General features: G+C 43.7%; 1 protein-coding gene across 1 annotated transcript in view; it reads left to right on the top strand.

The window, feature by feature from the left end:
• The window catches only part of mgat5b (alpha-1,6-mannosylglycoprotein 6-beta-N-acetylglucosaminyltransferase B), a gene marked incomplete at both ends in the record, with an annotated part of 114,918 nt that overhangs the window by 84,057 nt on the left and 10,861 nt on the right, over nucleotides 1-20,000 (top strand). The window contains 7 exons of the mRNA XM_080009702.1: nucleotides 1,115-1,246; nucleotides 6,276-6,409; nucleotides 8,740-8,870; nucleotides 15,338-15,493; nucleotides 15,966-16,112; nucleotides 16,737-16,853; nucleotides 19,596-19,670. Of these exons, the coding sequence (XP_079865828.1) occupies nucleotides 1,115-1,246; nucleotides 6,276-6,409; nucleotides 8,740-8,870; nucleotides 15,338-15,493; nucleotides 15,966-16,112; nucleotides 16,737-16,853; nucleotides 19,596-19,670 (892 nt within the window). The remainder of the gene's footprint in view (nucleotides 1-1,114; nucleotides 1,247-6,275; nucleotides 6,410-8,739; nucleotides 8,871-15,337; nucleotides 15,494-15,965; nucleotides 16,113-16,736; nucleotides 16,854-19,595; nucleotides 19,671-20,000) is intronic.

Raw genomic sequence — 20,000 nt, 5'->3', positions numbered from 1 at the left:
AACTGGGCTCGTAACGGCGGGCGTCTCGACACTTTGCACATTAAAAGCAGCGAGATGAAAGGGCCGACGAGTCCGAGACGCAGAAAGGGGAGCACGTACCACTTGAAACGCAAAAAAAAAAAAAAATGTGATTGATCAAAAAGCGATTCATTCGCTCCAGATCTGACACTGAGCAAAGGTGATTTTATGTTTTTTCTTTGGTTGGGGCTGACATGGAATAGGCGTGGCGTCGGTCTGACGGCTAAAAACATCGTGTTTACTCCGTTTCTAATCACGACGGGGGGGCGAGGAGGGGTCCGACATGAACCGTCCTCAGGCCGTCCGGGGCCAGTGTAAGATAAGAAAAGACCGAGATAAATCAACCCTTTCAATTCTGGATCAGAGCAACTGTAACTGGAGTGGAGACAAAACTCAAGAGAAGCAGATTTCGGGCTTTTATGCTGCAACATTGTTGGAACAAACGTCGGAAGATCTCAGACGTCGACTCCCTTTTGAGCCCGCACTCCAAACGTTCATGTTCGCGACCTTCAACGGACGTGCCTTTTTTGCAACGTTCAACGTTTGCGAACGGCTTTTCGGTCAATAATTTTGTGTGAAACTATGTTGAACTTTTTTTTTCGTGTGATTTTATTCTTCTTGGTATTTGGGCGGAAAGTCTTTCATGACTCCTGTAATGCTCTTTCATTTTGCACTTGTCTGTGAAATCGACATCTTGCGTCTCAGGATGTCAGGTATTTTAGGGAGCCAAACAGAGCGTGGGCCATGACGGATTATTTCATTTAGGACCCGTCCACGCGTAGACGTATCCAGGTGACCGGGGTGGAGATTTTTCTAACCTTTTTTTCTCCGTGCGCCCGACGTCAAACGGAGGCCCTCGAAAGCGGCGGCGTCTCGACTCCAACTTTAGGAACGGCGTCCCTACGGTGTTTGTGTCTGAACGCCGTGCAGAGGCTCAACGCGCCGCACGCTCCTCGTCTTCTTTCTGTGGTGTCGGCCATTTTTTTTTTTTTTGAATGGGATGCGTTTTTCAGAAATAGTGAGACAAGTACAGATGACTGTAGATGCTGTATTTTGGGTCTCCCTTTACCCTTATGTGTGTCCTCCGTCTGCTCAGGTTTTTGGGCGTTCCTCCGGGAAGGGGAAGCTGCCCTCTGACCGGACCGCTGCCCTTTGACCTCATCTACACCGACTACCACGGACTGCAGCAGATGAAGCACCACATGGGCCTTTCACTGAGGAAACACAAGTAGGCTTTCCCCCCCTCGCTGTCCCTCTCTCTCTGTCTCTCTCTCTCTCTTCACCATTTATACGGTTTATTCACATCACATTTGTACTTCACATATGAAGATAGATAGATAGACAGATAGACAGATAGATAGATAGAGAGATAGATAGATAGATAGATAGATAGATAGATAGATAGATAGATAGATAGATAGATAGATAGATAGATAGATAGATAGATAGATAGATAGATAGATAGACAGACGGATAGATAGATAGATAGATAGATAGATAGATAGATAGATAGATAGATAGATAGATAGACAGACGGATAGATAGATAGATAGATAGATAGATAGATAGATAGATAGATAGATAGATAGATAGATAGATAGATAGATAGATAGATAGATAGATAGATAGATAGATGGATCGATAGATAGATAGATAGATAGATAGATAAATAGATAGATAGATAGATGGACGGACGGACGGATGGACGGACGGACGGACGGACAGATAGATAGATAGATGGATGGACGGACGGACGGACGGACGGACGGACGGATGGATGGATGGATAGATACTCTATTCATCACCGGAGGGAAATTGCAATGTATCAAAAATTCACATCAACACAATAGGCCAAATAGCAATAAAGCAATACAATAAAACATGAAACAAAGAAAATGCCAATATATCAAAAATTGGAAAATACACTGTACACAAAAAATCTTGCAGTATAGACTCAACTAATGATAAACAATAAATATAACCTAAAAATAACAGGAAAGACAATAAAAATGCAAAAGTCCTGAAAAAATAAAGGTCATGTCCAAAGATAAAATATACAGTCATATCCAATAACTTATGAAATGAACAGCGAACCGGAAAGGTTAACTTAAGATGGAAATGGTGATAACACAAATATAATACGTTGCAATAAATCTGATTGATATAAGATGAAGAAAGCAAAACCCAACATTAAAAACAAGGAGTCTGGTTTTGTTTTGTGGTCTAGAGTTCTAATACTTCTTAGTTAAAAGTAATAATGTGATGTCATGATGCTGAACGCAAAGCTAGTGGAAAGTTTAAACGCTACCTTTACCGGAAATGTATGTTTTTACATTAATGAAATGTGTAATGCAACATATATATTTGTGAAGAAAACCAAAATTAATATGGGCGACACGGAATGGGCAATTTATGAGACAGTACCTAGTGGGAAAACAAACTTACAGAAAAATCTATACTGGATTCCTTTTTTTTTTATATTTAAATATGCAGCTTTGAGAATTAGCTTTAAGGGCCCAAGGAATCATCACTTAAATCAGAAATTGATGTTCTTCAGACGATCGGAGTGAAATTCAAAAGTTTTTTGGCGGGCTGGCTCAGTTCGTCCCCGGCGCAATGTCGTAATTAGACTACACCCTGACCTGTCTTTAAATCGGCTCCACGTCTGCGGCCGCTGAGCCTGTTTAATATAAAAGAGGGATTATCCCTTGTTTAAAAAGGAGGCGCACAGTTCCGGGGTTTTTACAGCACGTCGCTCATTCCCACTTTGAATTCCCTCCTAAACTCTGTGTGCCCTCCTAAACTCTGAGTCTCGGCTTCCGCCGCTACCTGCCGAGGAAAGTCTCCAGGGATTCCACAGCAGCGTCAATCCAAGGTCACATGGTTTGCCAATACTAATCTACTGCATGATGACGAGCTGATATTTTAATTTCCTCTCTGGGCGGCACTGTCTGATTAGAGGTATAGGACATTGATAAGCCCTCGCCAATAAGATTACCGCCATTGATTCCCCGCCCCCCCGGGCTGATTCTGCAGTGCTGATTAAGTTTGGTGCAATAAACTCGCAAAACTCAAACTCAAACGCACGTAAGTCAGGCCCAGCGCAACGAGGGGGCATAATGTCCCCCCCAGTTTAAGTTTTACGGACCCTATAGAAAAGAATTGCAAAAACCACAAAAATATTGGCCGCGATGCAAGTGTCATAGAGACGACAGTGATGAAACACTGAGGAAAGTTAAGACAGAATTTGGCTCATTTTTCTGTGGGTTTGGCGTCTCGGAGACAGATACGTTTAGGCCGTTTGTACAGTAGACGGCGGTTCAGCCGTGCTTGCTTTTCCTGGTTGCAAATAGAACTTTCGGCCATAATCCTATTTTTCTATAAGTTCTATGAATGAAGTCAACGAGAGAGAGAATCGGAAAGAGAGGGAGGGAGAGACAGCGGGAAAGAGGGAGAGCGAGAGAGCGAAAGAGTGGGGGAGGGAGAGAGAGAGAGAGATGAAGAGTGAGGAAGAGAGAGGGAGGGAGAGAGCGATAGAGAGGGGGAGAGAGGGAGAGAGAGAGGGAGGGCGAGAGAGCGAAAGAGTGGGGGAGGGAGAGAGAGAGAGAGATGAAGAGTGAGGAAGAGAGAGGGAGGGAGAGAGCGATAGAGAGAGGGAGAGGGAGAAGGAGAGGGAGGAGAGGGGGGGTTGAAAGAGAAAGGGAGGGATGCAAGGCATGAGCAGAAAGACAAAAGGATCTGATCACGTTTTTATTTTTTTACTCAATGGCCCTGACACTGTTAGATATTATTTTGTCAATTTCAGCAGTCATCCCCCCAAATGATATTATTTTGCGTCCTGTAAACCTATGTTCCCAGTGCTCCGATTCCCTAAATGGTGCAACACTCACGTTTAATATTGACTGAAATTTGAAACAGTAGTCTTGTGTTGTTGTTATTTAGCCTTCCATAGGCGATTGCGTGGTTCAATCAATGAATTTCATTAAATCTACAAGCAGACCACACTACTAGGCGGTGACCTGGCAATCTGCCCAAAAATATAACGATTTCATATCGTGGCCACAAACGCACGGAAAAGAGAAGGTAGGAAATTGTTTGCGTCTAGTGAAAACACCACTTTATTGCCACTCGCAGGATGAAAGAAATGCAGAAATAGGCGTAGCAGGATAAAAACCTCCCGGTTTACGATATAAAAAGACGAGCCCCCTTGCCACCTCAGTCCCTTCATCCTGGCGCCGGGCCTGACGCAAGTGCATGTCTCTAGATATCCCTCCACTCGTTTAAATAATAATGTCGGAGGAAATGGTCTCGGTCCCCCCCCGTTGTCTTCTCCGGTGCAAAACCGCTATGGTTTGCTCAGCTGGACGTGCATTGGTTCAGTGAATTTAAGAAAGTTGAAAAATCCCTTTGCATAGTACGAAGGGCAGAGTAAAAATGAAAATAGGCCGAACTCGAAATTTAAGCGGTTCAAATGACTTGCTGTCTCGTTTGAATGGGTTGGTAATGTTATCTGACGTTATCCAACATTAACGCTAATAATATTCCCATTTACATGTTTATATTATTATATATCTACATATGCATAACTTCCTCAGTGTGGCAGATCCGACTGCCACGCGCCACCCGAGTGACGTTTTCAGGGCCCTCCAGCACAGAGACCCAGGTGATGGAATAGAAAACACACCAGTTTATTGTATGGAGTGGGCGAGCTGGAACAAGCCCGGAGCGGATGGACAACATGTCATGATAAGGGCTCCTCCCGTGTGTGTGTGTGTGTGTGTGTGTGTGTCGGGACGGGGGTTTTTAACTGGGGGTTGCTCCTTGATTACTCTCACGAGCAACAGGTGTACAGCCACACCGACCCTGGGCCCGATTACCTAGATCCAAGACAGGTGTGGCCGCTCCAACCACACCATCCCTACACCACACAAAGTTTAATGCCCACTTCCAGTAGCACCGCCTGTTGAGAGAATCCCAGCTTTTCGTTTCCTCTCCATAGAAAATGATTATGGCTTCCAATGAGTTGTTGCTGGTTGTCGGATTGCGGAGAAAAAATCGGCTTTAATCATGACAGTCACTGCATTTGTCTTTTGATTGTTTCCGCGTTTCTCCTCCACCTTCTTCTTTGCGAACAAACAAGGGCGTCTCTGCATAGATGCCGATAAGAAGCATTGAGATTCATCCCCCACTGATGTGTTGCCACAACAATATCAGGGAGGGATGAATAATTGATGGCGCTTCCCAGCCAATTCAAGGAGACTCGCACCGGGAGAGAGGACACACCGAGATCGTTTATTCGTGGGTTTTTGTTTTTTTTCTCCTCCCGCAAAGTGTTGTGAGGAGAGGGAGGGAGGGAGAGAGAGAGAGAGAGAGAGAGAGAGACGTTGGTGGTGGGGCTCATTCGATTAGAGCTCGGCCCATTCTTCTCGTGGTGTCATCAGATCTGTCCCTCGAGGAGGAGGAGGAGGAGGAGGAGGAGCAGGGCCTGCGTGGAGATCTAAATGAGCCTGTGATTCAGGGGGCCTTCCCTCCCACCTGGCCCGAGCCCTACCCGATGAAACCGGTGGGGGTGGGGCATCCATCAAAGCTGATGGCTTTACTATGGCCCAGACGCAGAAGGAGAAGAAAAACAACCTAAAAATACAGCTGAGGGAGTGCTCCAGCGGGGAGCGCCGTCTCATCGCTCACACACCTCGTGTCCGTCGCTTTTTTGTGTGACAAATTGGCTGTGATGTTTGATTTAGCGCCGTCCTTTATTCTGTCGTTATGGCGGAATTAATCAGGCTTGTTAGTGTATGTCGCAGACGGATGGGCTGGGGTGCGTGCGCGTGCTTCCATTACAGTGGAAGAGAAGCGACGTCATCCGGCGACAGGTGCCTTGGTCACCGCGGCCGGCGCTGTTTCTCACTCACATTATCACACCTACGTTGCCAGTGATTCTGTCTGTTTCGCTGTTTTATTTTCCCCCTCCGCTTTTGTTATGCAGCAGGTGGAGGCCTCCATCCTGGTGTATGTGAATGTTTTCTGAATATAGAACAGGATAAGAATATTGTTTATAATATAACACATATTCCTGTAGAATATATCATATAGCACTACATCTATCTATCTATCTATCTATCTATCTATCTATCTATCTATCTATCTATCTGACCTGACCTCCATCAACAGCTGTGTATACAGGAAATCCGAGGTGTCTGATATAATCCCAGGTCTGTTTCTTTCTTCTTTTCCTTTTTGTTTTTCTCGTGCCGCAGGTGTCACATCAGGGTGATCGACACCTTTGGCACTGAGCCGCCGTACAACCACGAGGAGTACGCCACCCTGCGTGGCTACAGGACCAACTGGGGATACTGGAACCTCAACTGCAAGCAGTACATGACCATGTTCCGTACGTGGAGCCTCGTTTCACTGTGTTTTCTGACTGAACATTAGAGATTAGAGAGTAGGATTAGATGTCCAAGCAGCAAGTGGTACGTTGGAATATGCCGTAATAATATATACTGTAGTATGATGGTAAATAAATACTAAGTAAATTGTAAATACTAAATAAGTAAATAAGTAAATACTATATATATGTATATATATATATAGTTTATTTATTTATTTATTTATTTTTATAACCTGCATGCTAGGCATACAACACAGTGTATTTGTGCCATTGCATCCAGGACAGAGTTAGTCTGCAAGTGGAGTTTAACTTCTCAACCTGCAATGCAACTCTTTATTCATTCTTTCATCATCAAGAACTGCTGCAATAACTCTGTCCTGTGGTCGACCTGGAGGACGACAAGAACACAGTTTTTTGTTGCACAGAACCACCACCGTAATAAGGATATAAGGATAAGGATAATAGTACAATTGCATTGTTTTTATATCTGAGGGTGGCAAGGAACACACACACACACACACACACATTCATTATTTGTGTCAGGGCGCAGAGGAAACTGTACATAGCTGTACATGATAGGCACCTTGCACACCTGATTGAGGAGCAGAGGCCACGCACACAGACGCACACGACTCAGAAGGAAAACTCACCCCGTGAGTTCCAAGCGGCTGCTTGGAAAATACTTGCTGTAACAAGCCTTCATCTGAGCTTAATCTGCGGCAAGGGTGTAACTTAGGTCTGGGGGTCCTCCCCCATAACAATAATTCGAAATTTGATTCCCATTTACTCCAATTCTATATATATGCAGTAGGAGACACGGCTGCCCTGTACCACTGCGTTGACACACGAGTTTCAAACGCGTAATGCGAACCAAACTCAGTCTGGTTGCGTTGTAAACGTGTTTTATTCTACTGAGCAGTAGAAATAAGGAAACATGTCAGACTCATCCTATGTTTTAACTTAACCTTTGCAAAGCAACTACTTACTTGAGGTCAGCCACCACTTCCAGAGATCCACAGACACTCATACTGAGGGTGTGTGTGGGGTTTTGGGGAGGCGGTGGACCAAACCACTGTGAGGCATATGAGGGGCGGGACGCAATCTTTGGAAACATAAAAAAGGCATTGTTTTGCGTCTATAATTTGAACGTGCTATTTATTTTCAATGCATATTATTTTATTATTTTAAATGATTTAGCTATGTTGTGGTATGTAGCTACAATGATATATTGAGGGGGACAACTCTCTGTTTTTCTCTCTCGCTGAACGTGCAATTACTGCTTGTCTTTGTGCTCAGCACTTGATACGCTCCTTTCCCTCTCACACGGCGCCGCTCACGGCGGTCATGGTGTCGTGGGTGACACCTGAAGGAATGGGGACTTGGGGGCTTTCTTTATTCTCTGTAATTATACACAAGCCCAAATAGCCGATATCCCAGCACCTGCACGTGGAGACGCAACGTGATTGGAAAGTCGCTCAGTGGTTAGTAGCGCAGGCTTGCGGGTTTCGAGTCCCGTCTGGTTTGAGCGTGCGCCTGTTCTCCCAGTGGCCTAGTGACACGGTTCGGGTCAGGCGGCCTACAACAGGGGTTCCCACACCGGGGTCTGCGGACCCCTAGGCTTCCTTGAAGTGTGTCCACAGCAAAACTGTTATCTAATATATACGTACAGTATTTTATTGTTTTATAGGTTTTGATAGTTTTACTTCACAAAATATATGTTGTCAACTCCACTAATGATGGTGAGTTTTTGTTGTGAGATTTGCCACTTTTCATGTCAGCTTAAGTTAGATAATCAAACCACACTTTTTCTAGGAAGATAAGTATATTCAATGTTATTATAATATTGCCTGATTTGTTTCCCGATGGAATTTTCTGTATTCATGAAAGAAAAGCATCATCATTACTTAAAATAAGACCATGTTAGATTTTTACCATGCGTATTAATTATGCATATTATGTTATAGCTTATGGTGCTGAACGATGATGATCCATAAATTCACACTTTCGGACTGATGGCCTTTCTTTTTAATTTTGCTTTGTTTGTTTGTAATTCTGCTTTATTTGTTTGTAAATTTGTCATTCATTATATATTTATTTCCGTTCGTTTTGTCGTTATTTGTTACAAACAATTTTTACATAAAGTGCGGGGGAAAGAAATCAGCACTAATTACCGGTCATCGTCATTTTTTACTCCATTTTTATTGGATCAGTGGCAAAAATGTTGGTTGTGCTCCAATGTATAGCCCTTGGAGACATGTTGGTCATGAAGTTGTGCTCTATAATATGAATGTAGTACTGTAGCGTATCGTTGCTTTTGTCGTCCTTGGCAGCGCACACGCCCGATAACTCCTTCATGGGCTTTGTGGCGGAAGAGCTGAACGAGACGGAGAGACTCCACATCCAGAAGAACAAGGTGGACAACATGGCCCTCGTGTATGGAAAAGAAGCCAGTATGTGGAAGGTCAGTGCAGAACAGGCCCATCCACAGGAAAATAGAACAAAGAAATGGAACGAGTAGAGCAATAATCAGAGGAGATCAAACACTGAAGAATACCTCAACAAACTAATACCTCATAATGAATAGCTAACGGTAATTCATATTATATCATAATATAGATATTTATAACAGAGTAGTATAACAGTAATGGCAATGTCATTTTAGAGCTTGTACAAAAATCCTACCTCCCATGTTTTTTTCTGCCTTTGTTCATCAAAAACTGACAGTGAAACAGTTTTTGACAAAAAGAAACAATCTGCAACACAATTGACACAACAAATGCCACCATTGAGTTTTTAAAGCAAAATTAACGCAGCAGCTATATTAACTGGGACCTATTATGCAAAACTCACTTTTTCAGTGCACATTTATTTGGGTGGCTTATGGGCCTACTAACACGCAATCTGTGAAATAAAATAACTCAGTCAGTTTGTTGTGAGCTGTCGGTTCAGAAAACTGAAACAAGCCTTTCAGTTTTTTAGCCCTGATCGACATCACAGAGGGCGTCATTCTAATTACAACCGCCCCCCCATCTGAGTAACTTCACAAACAAAAATTTTTGTGGCTCCTTCCACAACAAACAGCCCTTTTGGCACAGGATGGTAGAGATGCATGTTAGAATGGCTAGAATGCATACCCTGAGTGGTATTTTTAACAAAAAAAAACTTTAGGAACATATTTTGGGGACCTCAGAGACAAACAGTATACTACCTTGTTGAAAAGGATGGTAAACGGTCCCCTTTAAAAAGTTAAATCCTGATTGGTCATAGACAGGGCATGAAAATCACTCATAAATATTAGAATTCAACATTTTTTTTAGTGATCTTGGCAGCTCTGCTGAACCTGGATGCTGAAACATCGACAGTGCTATACTATTTTCTCAAAAAGCTCCATCCACCAGGAATATATTTTGAGGTTTGACTGTTTCTTTTACTTGCGGTAAAGTTTGAGTCAGGCTTCCACTCACTTGGATTGACTTGCGTCTGGCTGAGTTCTCGTTTCTTCACTCCATCCTTGAATACAACTCCCTTTTCGCACCCCAAAGAAGTTGGTAAAAAAACACAGAAATGTACATAGCAATGTTGTTGTCTTTTTTTTCCCGTGGACATGTTGATAACCAGCTGTGTTTGAAACTCCCTGGATGGTGGAATAACCTCCGTGTTTCCAGACTTCCGCTCTTACGCGGAGAAGTTCCAAGTGTTTGACAGATTTGAGCTGCTCAACACCTGCAAGACTATAAATAAGGAAAAAAATAAAAATAAAAATAATACTCCATCTATTTTTCTCAATCCACATCACCCTCTCCCTTTCCTCCCTGTTCACCCATGCGGTCCCATGACAGCTTCAAGTAAGTAACCCGGCATGTCATTGCAAACTCACTCTACTACTTCCCGTAAACGTACATTCTACATTTTGTTCTGTTAAAGTTAAACAGCTATAAACTTTGTTTGTGGACGGACTAACCGTTACAGAGGCAATCTAAGACAAATACTTTAGGTTAATAAAATATTTAATCTTGTGTAAGAGGAGCAGTTTCAGTGCAACAACACAATAGAATGTTACAGAGGAAGCGCTCCACTCTCACTGGAGAGCTTGAGCTTTTTATACAATCTTCTTGGAGTGGGAAACTGAGGAGCCGCTGGGAGGAAGGTCAGCAGATGTGGCAACGCCCCTGCGGTGATCATTGATGGGGCAGTTGAGACCGACTATCTGTTGAGGTTCCCTTCCTCCTCTTTACAGCACAGAAAGTGGCGGGTTAACTTCCTTTTTGCGACAGGAACTCTACTTAGCCTTGGGAAGGACAAACCGAGTATACATACATCGTACAAGAGTTAACCTGAAAGGCTCAGCAATAAAACGTGAACTCTTACTTAGCATTTAGAAGGACAAACCGAGTACACATATTTTGCACAATATATGTGTTATAAAATTCTTATAACATATTCCACTGGGGATACCGACGTGCCACTTGGATCGTGTGGACTAATCATGCATTTCTATGTATATTTAATGTCGGAGCAACTTATGGGCTTCAACCAAGGAGGCAGGGATATTCCACCCGAATGATCACAATAAATATTTTAGGGTTTATTTAAACCACAATTCACATCAGAAAACTCCACGGCTGCTCAGTCTCCTGTTTAACATTTTGATTTTATTTACAAAGTTTCCTATTCCTGTGCTCAACAGATATTCTGCTGCCTTTTAGTATCGTCAAATGTAGGGAAAAATGCCTTGTCTGTTTATTGTGAAGTTGCTTTCAATGATAAGCTTTCCAAATGTTTTTATTTATTTGCATTACTCTGCATTTTACCCATCCTAGTCTCTGACGTATCTAGTATCAGTGGGCTGCCATATAGAGGCGCCCAGGGAGCAGTTAGGGGGTTAAGCGGCTTGCTCAAGGACACATCAGCAGGCTACCAGGAGGAGCCGGGGATCGAACGTACCTCGCTCTAAATATAGAAGAGAATATATTCAGTTCCATTAAATGTCAAACATTTCAAACTGAAACTAAAAATGCTGCGGCAAAACGCTGCGGCAAAACAATGCAGGCTGAAGGCCATTGAAAAAGACAACAATATTACTCAATTGAAACATTTTCTCGTCTACATTGTGCTTCAGCACAAATGAGATTCACTTATGGCTTAGTCTTAGGATGTGGAAATCAAAGATTCAGCAGAGCAAAGTGCACATCATCTATTCAGAGTTCCACCAAACATTTTATGGCCTTCGCTGGGGAATGAGGAGCAACACCAAGGAGAGCATTTATTAAAGATGTATGCCCTGATGACCTAACATTCGTAAATTATTCATGCCGTAGCACAGAGATTCCTCCTTTTTTCTATAAACTATTACAGATTTACCATGAAATACCCACTGCAAACAAACCAAGAGCTGCAGCAATGCAGAGAGATACAGTATATCTGATGGGTCAGTGAAATGACAGCAATGATCCGCGGCACTTCGCCTAATAGTGATTGCTTCTCTTTGTTCGCGCTAATATAAGTGGTCAGTTAATTGGATAAAGTGGCTCACCTCATTACCATTGACCAATATTATTGCTGTGACCAGGCTTTCCCCAACGTCTCTAGACTCTTCTCATTAGCCTTTTTTTTTTTGCTGTGGTGTCATCTACTGTAGGTTAAATCACATAATATCCTTTAACTTTCCATAGCAGTCTGTGAGTCTGTCCCAGCTTCACACGCCACTGCAGGAAATGTCAGCCACAAACTGCTGTCACCGCAGCTCTATATTCTCTTGGGTGAGCGGGTTTGTCGTGGGCTTGACCTGACCTTTCGCAAGAGGACCTCGATTCCAGTCAGTCAAAGGCTGCGGTGGCATCTGCCTTGCCCTCTTATCTCCCCGACGGTAGAGCGACAATATTATGGTGATATCACAGCAAGCACAGCTCTCTCTCTCTGAGATACGGTGTACACCCATCCATGGTCATTTAGAAGTTCTGCGTCAAGTTTAGGGCCACGTCAGGTCGCGCAGTTGGAAGCATGGACCTTGGTGGGAATTTCGTCAGAGCTTATCTGCGTGGGGTTTGCATGTCCACGTTTGAGTGAATTCTCTCTGTGGAGTTCATCCCACCTCCACAGACATGCATGCTAGGATAAATGGAGACACTATTATGTGCCGGCATCCATGGCCTGTAGTAAACTGGCATCCAGCCCTCAGGTCCCTGCATAGGAATTGGGGCTGGGAAAAGGATATGGATGCGTGGGAACGTGGTGTACATTTAATCAAAGGGATGCTCCAGTCAGTTTTTCGGGGAAATTCACCGGTTGTCCATCTTACCTAGATTCAGCTGAGAAGCTCAAAACCAATTTCATCCCAACATTACATGTTGGTGACGCAGTTTGCTGCTGAGTATTTGAGCAAAACTCGGTCTTCGAATTCAATGCAACATGTATCAGGAGCAACACACAATCCCGGTCGTACTCTTGGCCCGGTGTTCACTTTGGTTCTGAACTTTAACGCGCTACGTATCGACGACTTATTTGTGTCTGACCATAAGTGTATTATTTTTGTTTTCACTTAACACACTTCCCGTTCTCGCAGCCTCAATAGCCACTCTGCTGACAACTTCTCCGCTGTGTTTGCTGACCTTAGTAAAGATATGTCTTTCCCGGTCCAGACTAATGACTTAGCCTGCTCCTTTAACAACCTCTGTTTGTCAACCTTAGATTTGGTGGCTCCTTTTAAAAAGGAAACATATAATACTGTTAACCCACTCCCTTGGATGAACAATAACATTCCTTGTACTGAAAGTGAGAGAGAGACTGCCGAGAGGTTGAGTGAAGATGGAAAAACTGGAGGTTCACTTTATCTACATGAAGGAACTGCTCTCATCTTTTAATCAGAAAGTGAAAGAAGCGAGAGCTGGCGATTTTTCCAATTGGATTTCCTGCAGCAAGAAAAATCCTAGAGCTCTGTTTAGCACAATCGATAAACTTGCTAAGCCTGCCCCTCGCCGTGTTGAGGTCTTTTCAAATGATGACTGTGAAATGTTTCTATAATTCTTTGTGGATAAGGTATGATTTTGCCTTCCTGTACCCCTGCGGTTGACTATCTGGCCCATGTTTCCCTACTGATCCAGTTAAGCCCCATTTCTTTAAAAGAGCTCACAGCCACTGTTTCCCATATGCGTCCCTCCTCTAGTCCTCTTGACATTGTTCCAACCTTTCTTCTTAAATATTTTTTTGGCTCTCTCACATACTCTCCATTGTCAATAGCTGTCCTAGCTCTGGCTGTGTGCCTGATAACCTTAAACAAGCTTTTATTCAGCGTCTCTTAAAAAAAGCCAAGCCTGGACCCATTGGTCCCCAGTAACTATAAACCTACTGTATATCCAAACTTCCTTTAATTGACAATGTCTTGGTCTGGTTTTTTCGTATGAGGCACAGTACTGAAACTGCTCTTCTCAGGGTTTCAAATGACAACGTAATGTATGCTGATGCTGGGGAGAGTTCAGTTCTGTTGCTATTTGACCGAAGGGCAGCTTTTGGCACCACTGACCACTATATCCTCCTTAGGGCTAAAGCAATGGGTGAGTATTCGGTAACTGGGACTATTCATGACTGGTTTACCTCCTACTTGTCAGATAGGAGTTTTTCTGTGGCTGTTGATGACTACGTATGTCTCCTCATCTGCTCCGCTGACTTGTGGTGTGCCCCAAGGTTCAATCCATGGCCCTATTCTTTTCTCCCTGTATGTGCTCCCCCTTGGTCTCTTAATTGGTAATTTTATCTGTATTTCATATCACTGTTATGCGGACAAGACACAGCTGTACTTCCAATTCAAACCAACAAAACCAACCTGACATTAGCATGCTCTCTACCTTGCAGGACTGCTTAACAGCCATCAAGGACTGGATGCCATGTCACTTCCACCAGCTTAACTCATTTCCATAGGCCCTCAGAGCATTTCCGATGAAGTACAGCAGTGTATTGGTCCTTTAGCAGCAAATGTCAATTGAGCCTCAAAAGACCTTGGAGTTGGTGTTAAACAGCACATGAACTTTGAGCTGCATGTAAAGAAAGTGGTCCAATCCTGTTTTCTTTTAACTAAAAAAAAATAACATAGCCAAAATCAGATCTGTACTTTCCTTTCATGATCCGTAAAACAGGTGTTCGTGTTTTTCTTCCTCCCGTCTTGTTCGCTGTTCACCTCCCTGAGTTGCGTTTCGGTGACTCGGCTCCAGTTGGTCCAAAATGCGGCCGCTCGAATCTTAACTAAGACGCTTCATTGGTAACCAATCAACTGCAGAATGGATTTTAAAATGATTTTAATTTCTAACAAAGCATTACACGGGCTGGCCCCTCCCTAAATTTTCGAACTTTTGTGTCCCCTGGCCTCAGTGAGATCTCTGACTAAGGCTTTCTTGCTGTCCCAAAATCAAGGCTAAAAATAAAGGGTGACCAAGCTTTTTGTTACTGCTCCCACTCTCTGGAACTCTCTTCTCTCAGTTATAAAAAATGCAGAATCTGTGGACCTCTATCCTAAGAACTTTTTCTTGGAATGTGTGTGTTTTTTTACTGTGCAATTGTTCATGTTTTCATATTTTTACTTTCTATATTTCTGTTTCTGACATTACATTTTTGATTTCTATTGTCTTTAATGTTTTTATTGTACAGCACATTGAAACTCTGGTTCTGAAAGGCGGTTTATTAATAAAATGTACCTACTTTCCTACGGTGTCCAGCTGCATATACAGTATACAGTAGCAAATGGCTGTATGCTCCTGTGAAATTTGGAAAATATGCCTTCCAGCACCTCAAAAGCTGAGTTATTAAAGTGATACAGCATGCATCTTCATGAAGCGTGGAATTTGAAACATCTTTGTGAAATCTTTTGATCTGGACAGCTTTCATGTTAAAACACTTAATTACTCGTGATGAAGTTATATGAACCTGTGTCTCCAAAAGGGTAAAGAAAAGTCCCTGGCCATCCTGCATCGCTACATGGAAGTCCACGGAACAGTCTACTTTGAGACGCAGCGTCCTCCCGAGGTCCCGGCCTTCGTGAAGAACCACGGACTGCTGCCTCAGCAGGAGCTCCAGCAGCTCCTGAGGAAGGCTAAGGTGCTATAAGCAATGAGAGTATTAACCAATAGTAGTAGTAACCAATATTTCATGCTGGGTTTATCTAGCAGCAACGCTGCAGACCAACTGAAGAAAAATGATCACAGCAATATAAGCCAAGACGAATGATTCCCGTGCTGCCATGGAATACAACAAGGGGCATAGATTCCGCTGTTTCATTTGCAAGCATGTAACCTCAGACATCTGTAGAAGTTCTCCATGACTCAGCTTTTTATTCCTGCGTAATTCCTTCCTAGATATTTGCAGATATTTTGTTGGCCAGTCAACAAGCAGACTTACATACTTACAGTATGCTTCAATCTGTTAAACAAGTTTGATGGAGGTTTACACTTCAATTCCCCTTAAGCCGAATTTAAGGTGACTGCTATCCAGATGTTATTTCCTATGGATGGAGTAGGTTGTCTGTATGCATCATGCCAAGTCATCTTTCTTCTTGTTCTTTCCCAAAAAGCTGTTCATTGGATTTGGCTTCCCCTATGAAGGCCCCGCCCCTCTCGAGGCCATAGCCAATGGCTGCGTCTTCCTACAACCCAAGTTCAACCCTTCACACAGCTCGCTTAATCATGAGTTCTTCAGAGGGAAGCCAACCTCCAGAAAGGTAGATATGCTTGTTTTTATCACTTTTTCAAACTGAAGGCAGGCAATGCACATTCTAACTTAATAGCAGTAGTTCTTGGGGTGTTCCAGGCAATGCCAATCCCAGTCAAAGTGCAGATAATCTATCTAATTCAAATCTAATTCATTTCTTATATGGATAATTACTTCTCATCAGCTCGTGAGAAGTTAAAGTTTGGCAGCTCCAGTTGTCGACTATGTGATGATCAATCCACAAAGGTGAAAACTTGTGATTTAAAGGAGCAATGTGTGGAATTTACGGAACGGACTAGCAGAATTGGACTATAATATTCACAAGTATGTTTTAATTAGTGTATAGTCCCATGAAAATAGGAATCGTGTTTGCGTTACCTTAGAACGAGCCATTTTTATCGACATGGGAGCATGTATGCTTCGTCTAGGGTAGCCCAGAACGCACAAACCAAACACTGGCTCTAAAGAGGGCCTTTCGCGTTTGTCTCTTCCACGGAGGGCGCCATCTTGCACCGGCAATTCGGTTAGTTTTGATCTGCAACCTTACCGCTAGATGCCACCTAATTCTACACAGTGCATCTTGGAGTTGCAATTTGACGTCAAACATGGCTATGGCTCTGTGATTGTTTCCTAGGTTTCTTCTCAGCATCCGTATGCAGAGCAGTACATTGGCAGACCGCACGTCGTCACAGTCGACTTCAACAACTCCCAGGAGTTTGATAGAGCTATCCGTGAAATCATGTCAACGAAGGTATGTTCATCTTTATTTACATTTTGTTCATCAGCTATTACTCACCTAGATACTCAGTGTGTCTCATCGGCTCATTTAATGGTTATTTGATGGTGTGCCATCGCTACTCATGCAACAGGCCCAAGCACCAGTAACATCATCCTTCTTAACGGACTTCACTTAGCTTCACGGCCAATCAGTTATTTCATCCTGACCAAGGGACCATCAGATATTTCCCTTACATCCATATGTTTCCAAAAACAAACAGGCCATGGTAGCTTTATTTCACAGGCCAAGGTATTCATATTTCCAGAATTACCACCATTTTGGTCTTACTGAAGTGACTATGCATAGATTTTCAGTAGAGTATTGGAGAGGCAGAGTTAGATGTCAGACTGCATAGGTTGGGTTGTCCCACTTATGAGACCCATATTCCATTATAGCGCTCTTAATCACAGGATCCCTCGCCACAGAAAAATGCTTGGCTGGTGCAGCCGTCTCTGCGCCGCTAATTGCTTGGGAGATTGAGTGAGTGGCGCAGTAGGTAAACGGTGCCCACACCTGGCTGTGTGTGTGTGTGGCAGCTCCACAGGTCACACGCTGCAGGCGCTGAGCATTGTCTACAGCGTATCATGGTAATCAATCTGGCTGTGCACAATCTGTCGGACCCAACTTGCTAAACCGCAGCAAATTTTCCGTCATGCGGTGCTGCCACGCATAGTGTTATTTGCCAGTTGTGTTAAACAGACCTTGTGTATGAAGTGCTGATAGAGGATAAATGCAGTACGGGCTGTGGCTTTATTGGCGAATGTATAAACAGTCTGGGAGAAAGGCGGAGACCATAGCAGCGGTCACATTAAAATGCGAGGCTTTAAAAGACGGAGAGCAGCCGCTTTGATTCTCCATCCACAAATGTCACCTCTCCTCACCCTGAGTTATCAATCATAATGTGGTTGTGTTTTTAACCCTGCTGCCTCCCATTCCGTTGTAATGTGTTGCTGAGGTATTGATGCAGGCAAACACGATGTAATCAATTTTGTGCCCTAATTTATGCAACTGTTTTAGAGGTTTACACGGTTCGGTCGTTTTAGAGATGGTCTTCGGTTGTCTGCTGCTGAATTCCAGTCAGCCTGTTTGGATAGCTTTTCTTATTTTCTTCCTGTTCAATTCCCTCCTCGTTCTATTATATAAAGATGCCCAAAAGGCAAATTGCACTGTTGAATAGCTGATGAGGTGCCAGATACATTTCATTAAACTCCCATGAAATAAACGAATAAGAGATTGCTAAAAGGAATGGCGCACTATGAGGAACCATTTATCAATTTTAAAAGCTTGAGTGCTCTGGCCGCTTGATGGTAAACAATGAGATCTTGTCATGGCGGTCACAAGAGATATTTTTATTAGTGTTCAGGGGTGTGAATTGATCCCAAGTGCCGGCTGAATGCATGCTGCCTCGGTCAATACATCTCATAATGATATCAATATTTTTGTCAACTATAACAGCCTGCACTCTACTTATCGGCACAGTGGCACGGTGGTTGCACTGTTGCCTCACAGCGAGAAGGTCTTGGCTTTGAATCCCGGCCATCCCGGGACCTGTTTGCGTGGGTTTCCTCCCACCATCGAAGACATCTATGTTAGGGTTTATGCTCCTGTCGGTGCCCCTGACCAAGGCACTGGCAAAGAAGCCGGAGTTGGTCCCCGGCCGCTGTTCTGTGGCTGCCCCTAGGTAAAGGATGGGTCAAATGCAGACAACATTTTGTTGTATGCTACTTGGACAATGAAGAGGTTCTATTCCTTTTAGAGTATTGTGTCTTTTACAGTGATCTGTGTTTGCGATTAAATGAAACCCGAATATAGGTGAGAGTTAGAGCGGGTGAATGCTCATGAGAATGGCAGTTGAACCCTATTTTCCCAAAGTCGAAGGAACATGTTCCTCAAGTCTTCCCATGTAATTGTTATATCAGGTTTATGATAAGAGATTGGAGAAGAGGATTTTTTTTTTTAGCCCTGAAGTTGATGGTGACCGCCATTGTCCCCTGACGACAAATTATGAAAAATACCTGAGTTTTTACCCGAACTAGCTTGGTCACAGCTCGACGTGTAGCTCTGCAGCCTTCATCAGGAGACGTCATACGTTCCCCGTTGACTGTGGGATTCCGGTGCTGGGCCAGGACCTCAGCACGGACCGGACTAATGCCAAAATACTCACAGGGACTTTTGGGAGATCCAAAAGCAAAACAAAAATCCAAGTCTGTTGTAAAGGGGGCCCAACAACTTTGCTACCAACCTGGACTACTGTCCTAAAAACGGGACGACATCCTCCAGCCCTCAAGAAAGAAAAACTCTCCCAAAAATATTAAGGCTCTCGGACTGATCAGTGCCGTTGATAACTTGATCCCGGAAAGTGTCGCTCTTATCAGACCACGCATCAGGATGCTTCAACACCTTTACAACATTCTGTCCGGCTGCGTTGATCTATGATCCATGACCCCTGCTCCATCGGCAGTGTTTGTCATATTAATGTGGTCGCCGCTAAAAATAATGGAATAAATTTTTGCGGCCGTCACCTCTGATATATTGGGTCATTGATTTTAATGCGCGGCTCGGCCACGATATATGTCCGTAATGAAGTCGTTAGAAATTACACTAATGAAAACGTCGCCTGTGATTAACAGCCTGACTTGGACATGACCGACTCTCTTTGTTCTCCACCCCTCCTCCCTCTTTGTATCTCTCTCCATCTCCTACTTGTGTTTGCAGGTGGAGCCTTTCCTGCCTCATGAGTTCACCTGTGAGGGGATGCTGGAGAGGCTGCATGCCTACATCCAGAACCAGGTTGGTTTCCAAGCCAGTTAACTAGCGCTGAGATAAGAGGGGGAGGCACACAGGAGGAGGAGAGCAAAAATGAGGCGGTGATTTGGGCTCTTTCCCCGAGGCGAGCTTTGTTTTTTGTCCTTTTCCCTTTTCGCCGATTGGTCCAAATGCCCTTGAATCGTGGCAGGAGACGGGCTTCAACCGCCATTTTTTTTTTTCGTCTTTAAATACACAGGCGCCACTGCCAGACTCTCTCTGGAGCATCCGTGCTTCTTTCACCAGCCGCCATTGTTGTTTTGCTCTGTTCTTTTTCTTTCTGTTTCCGGCAACTCGCTGTGGAAATAGGTGCCG

The sequence above is a fragment of the Zeus faber genome, assembly GCF_960531495.2.
Source record: "Zeus faber genome assembly, chromosome: 11".
In the NCBI taxonomy this organism is placed as follows: Eukaryota; Metazoa; Chordata; class Actinopteri; order Zeiformes; family Zeidae; genus Zeus; species Zeus faber.
Note: the sequence above shows the minus strand (reverse complement) of the source record. Positions and strands in the feature narration are given on the sequence as shown.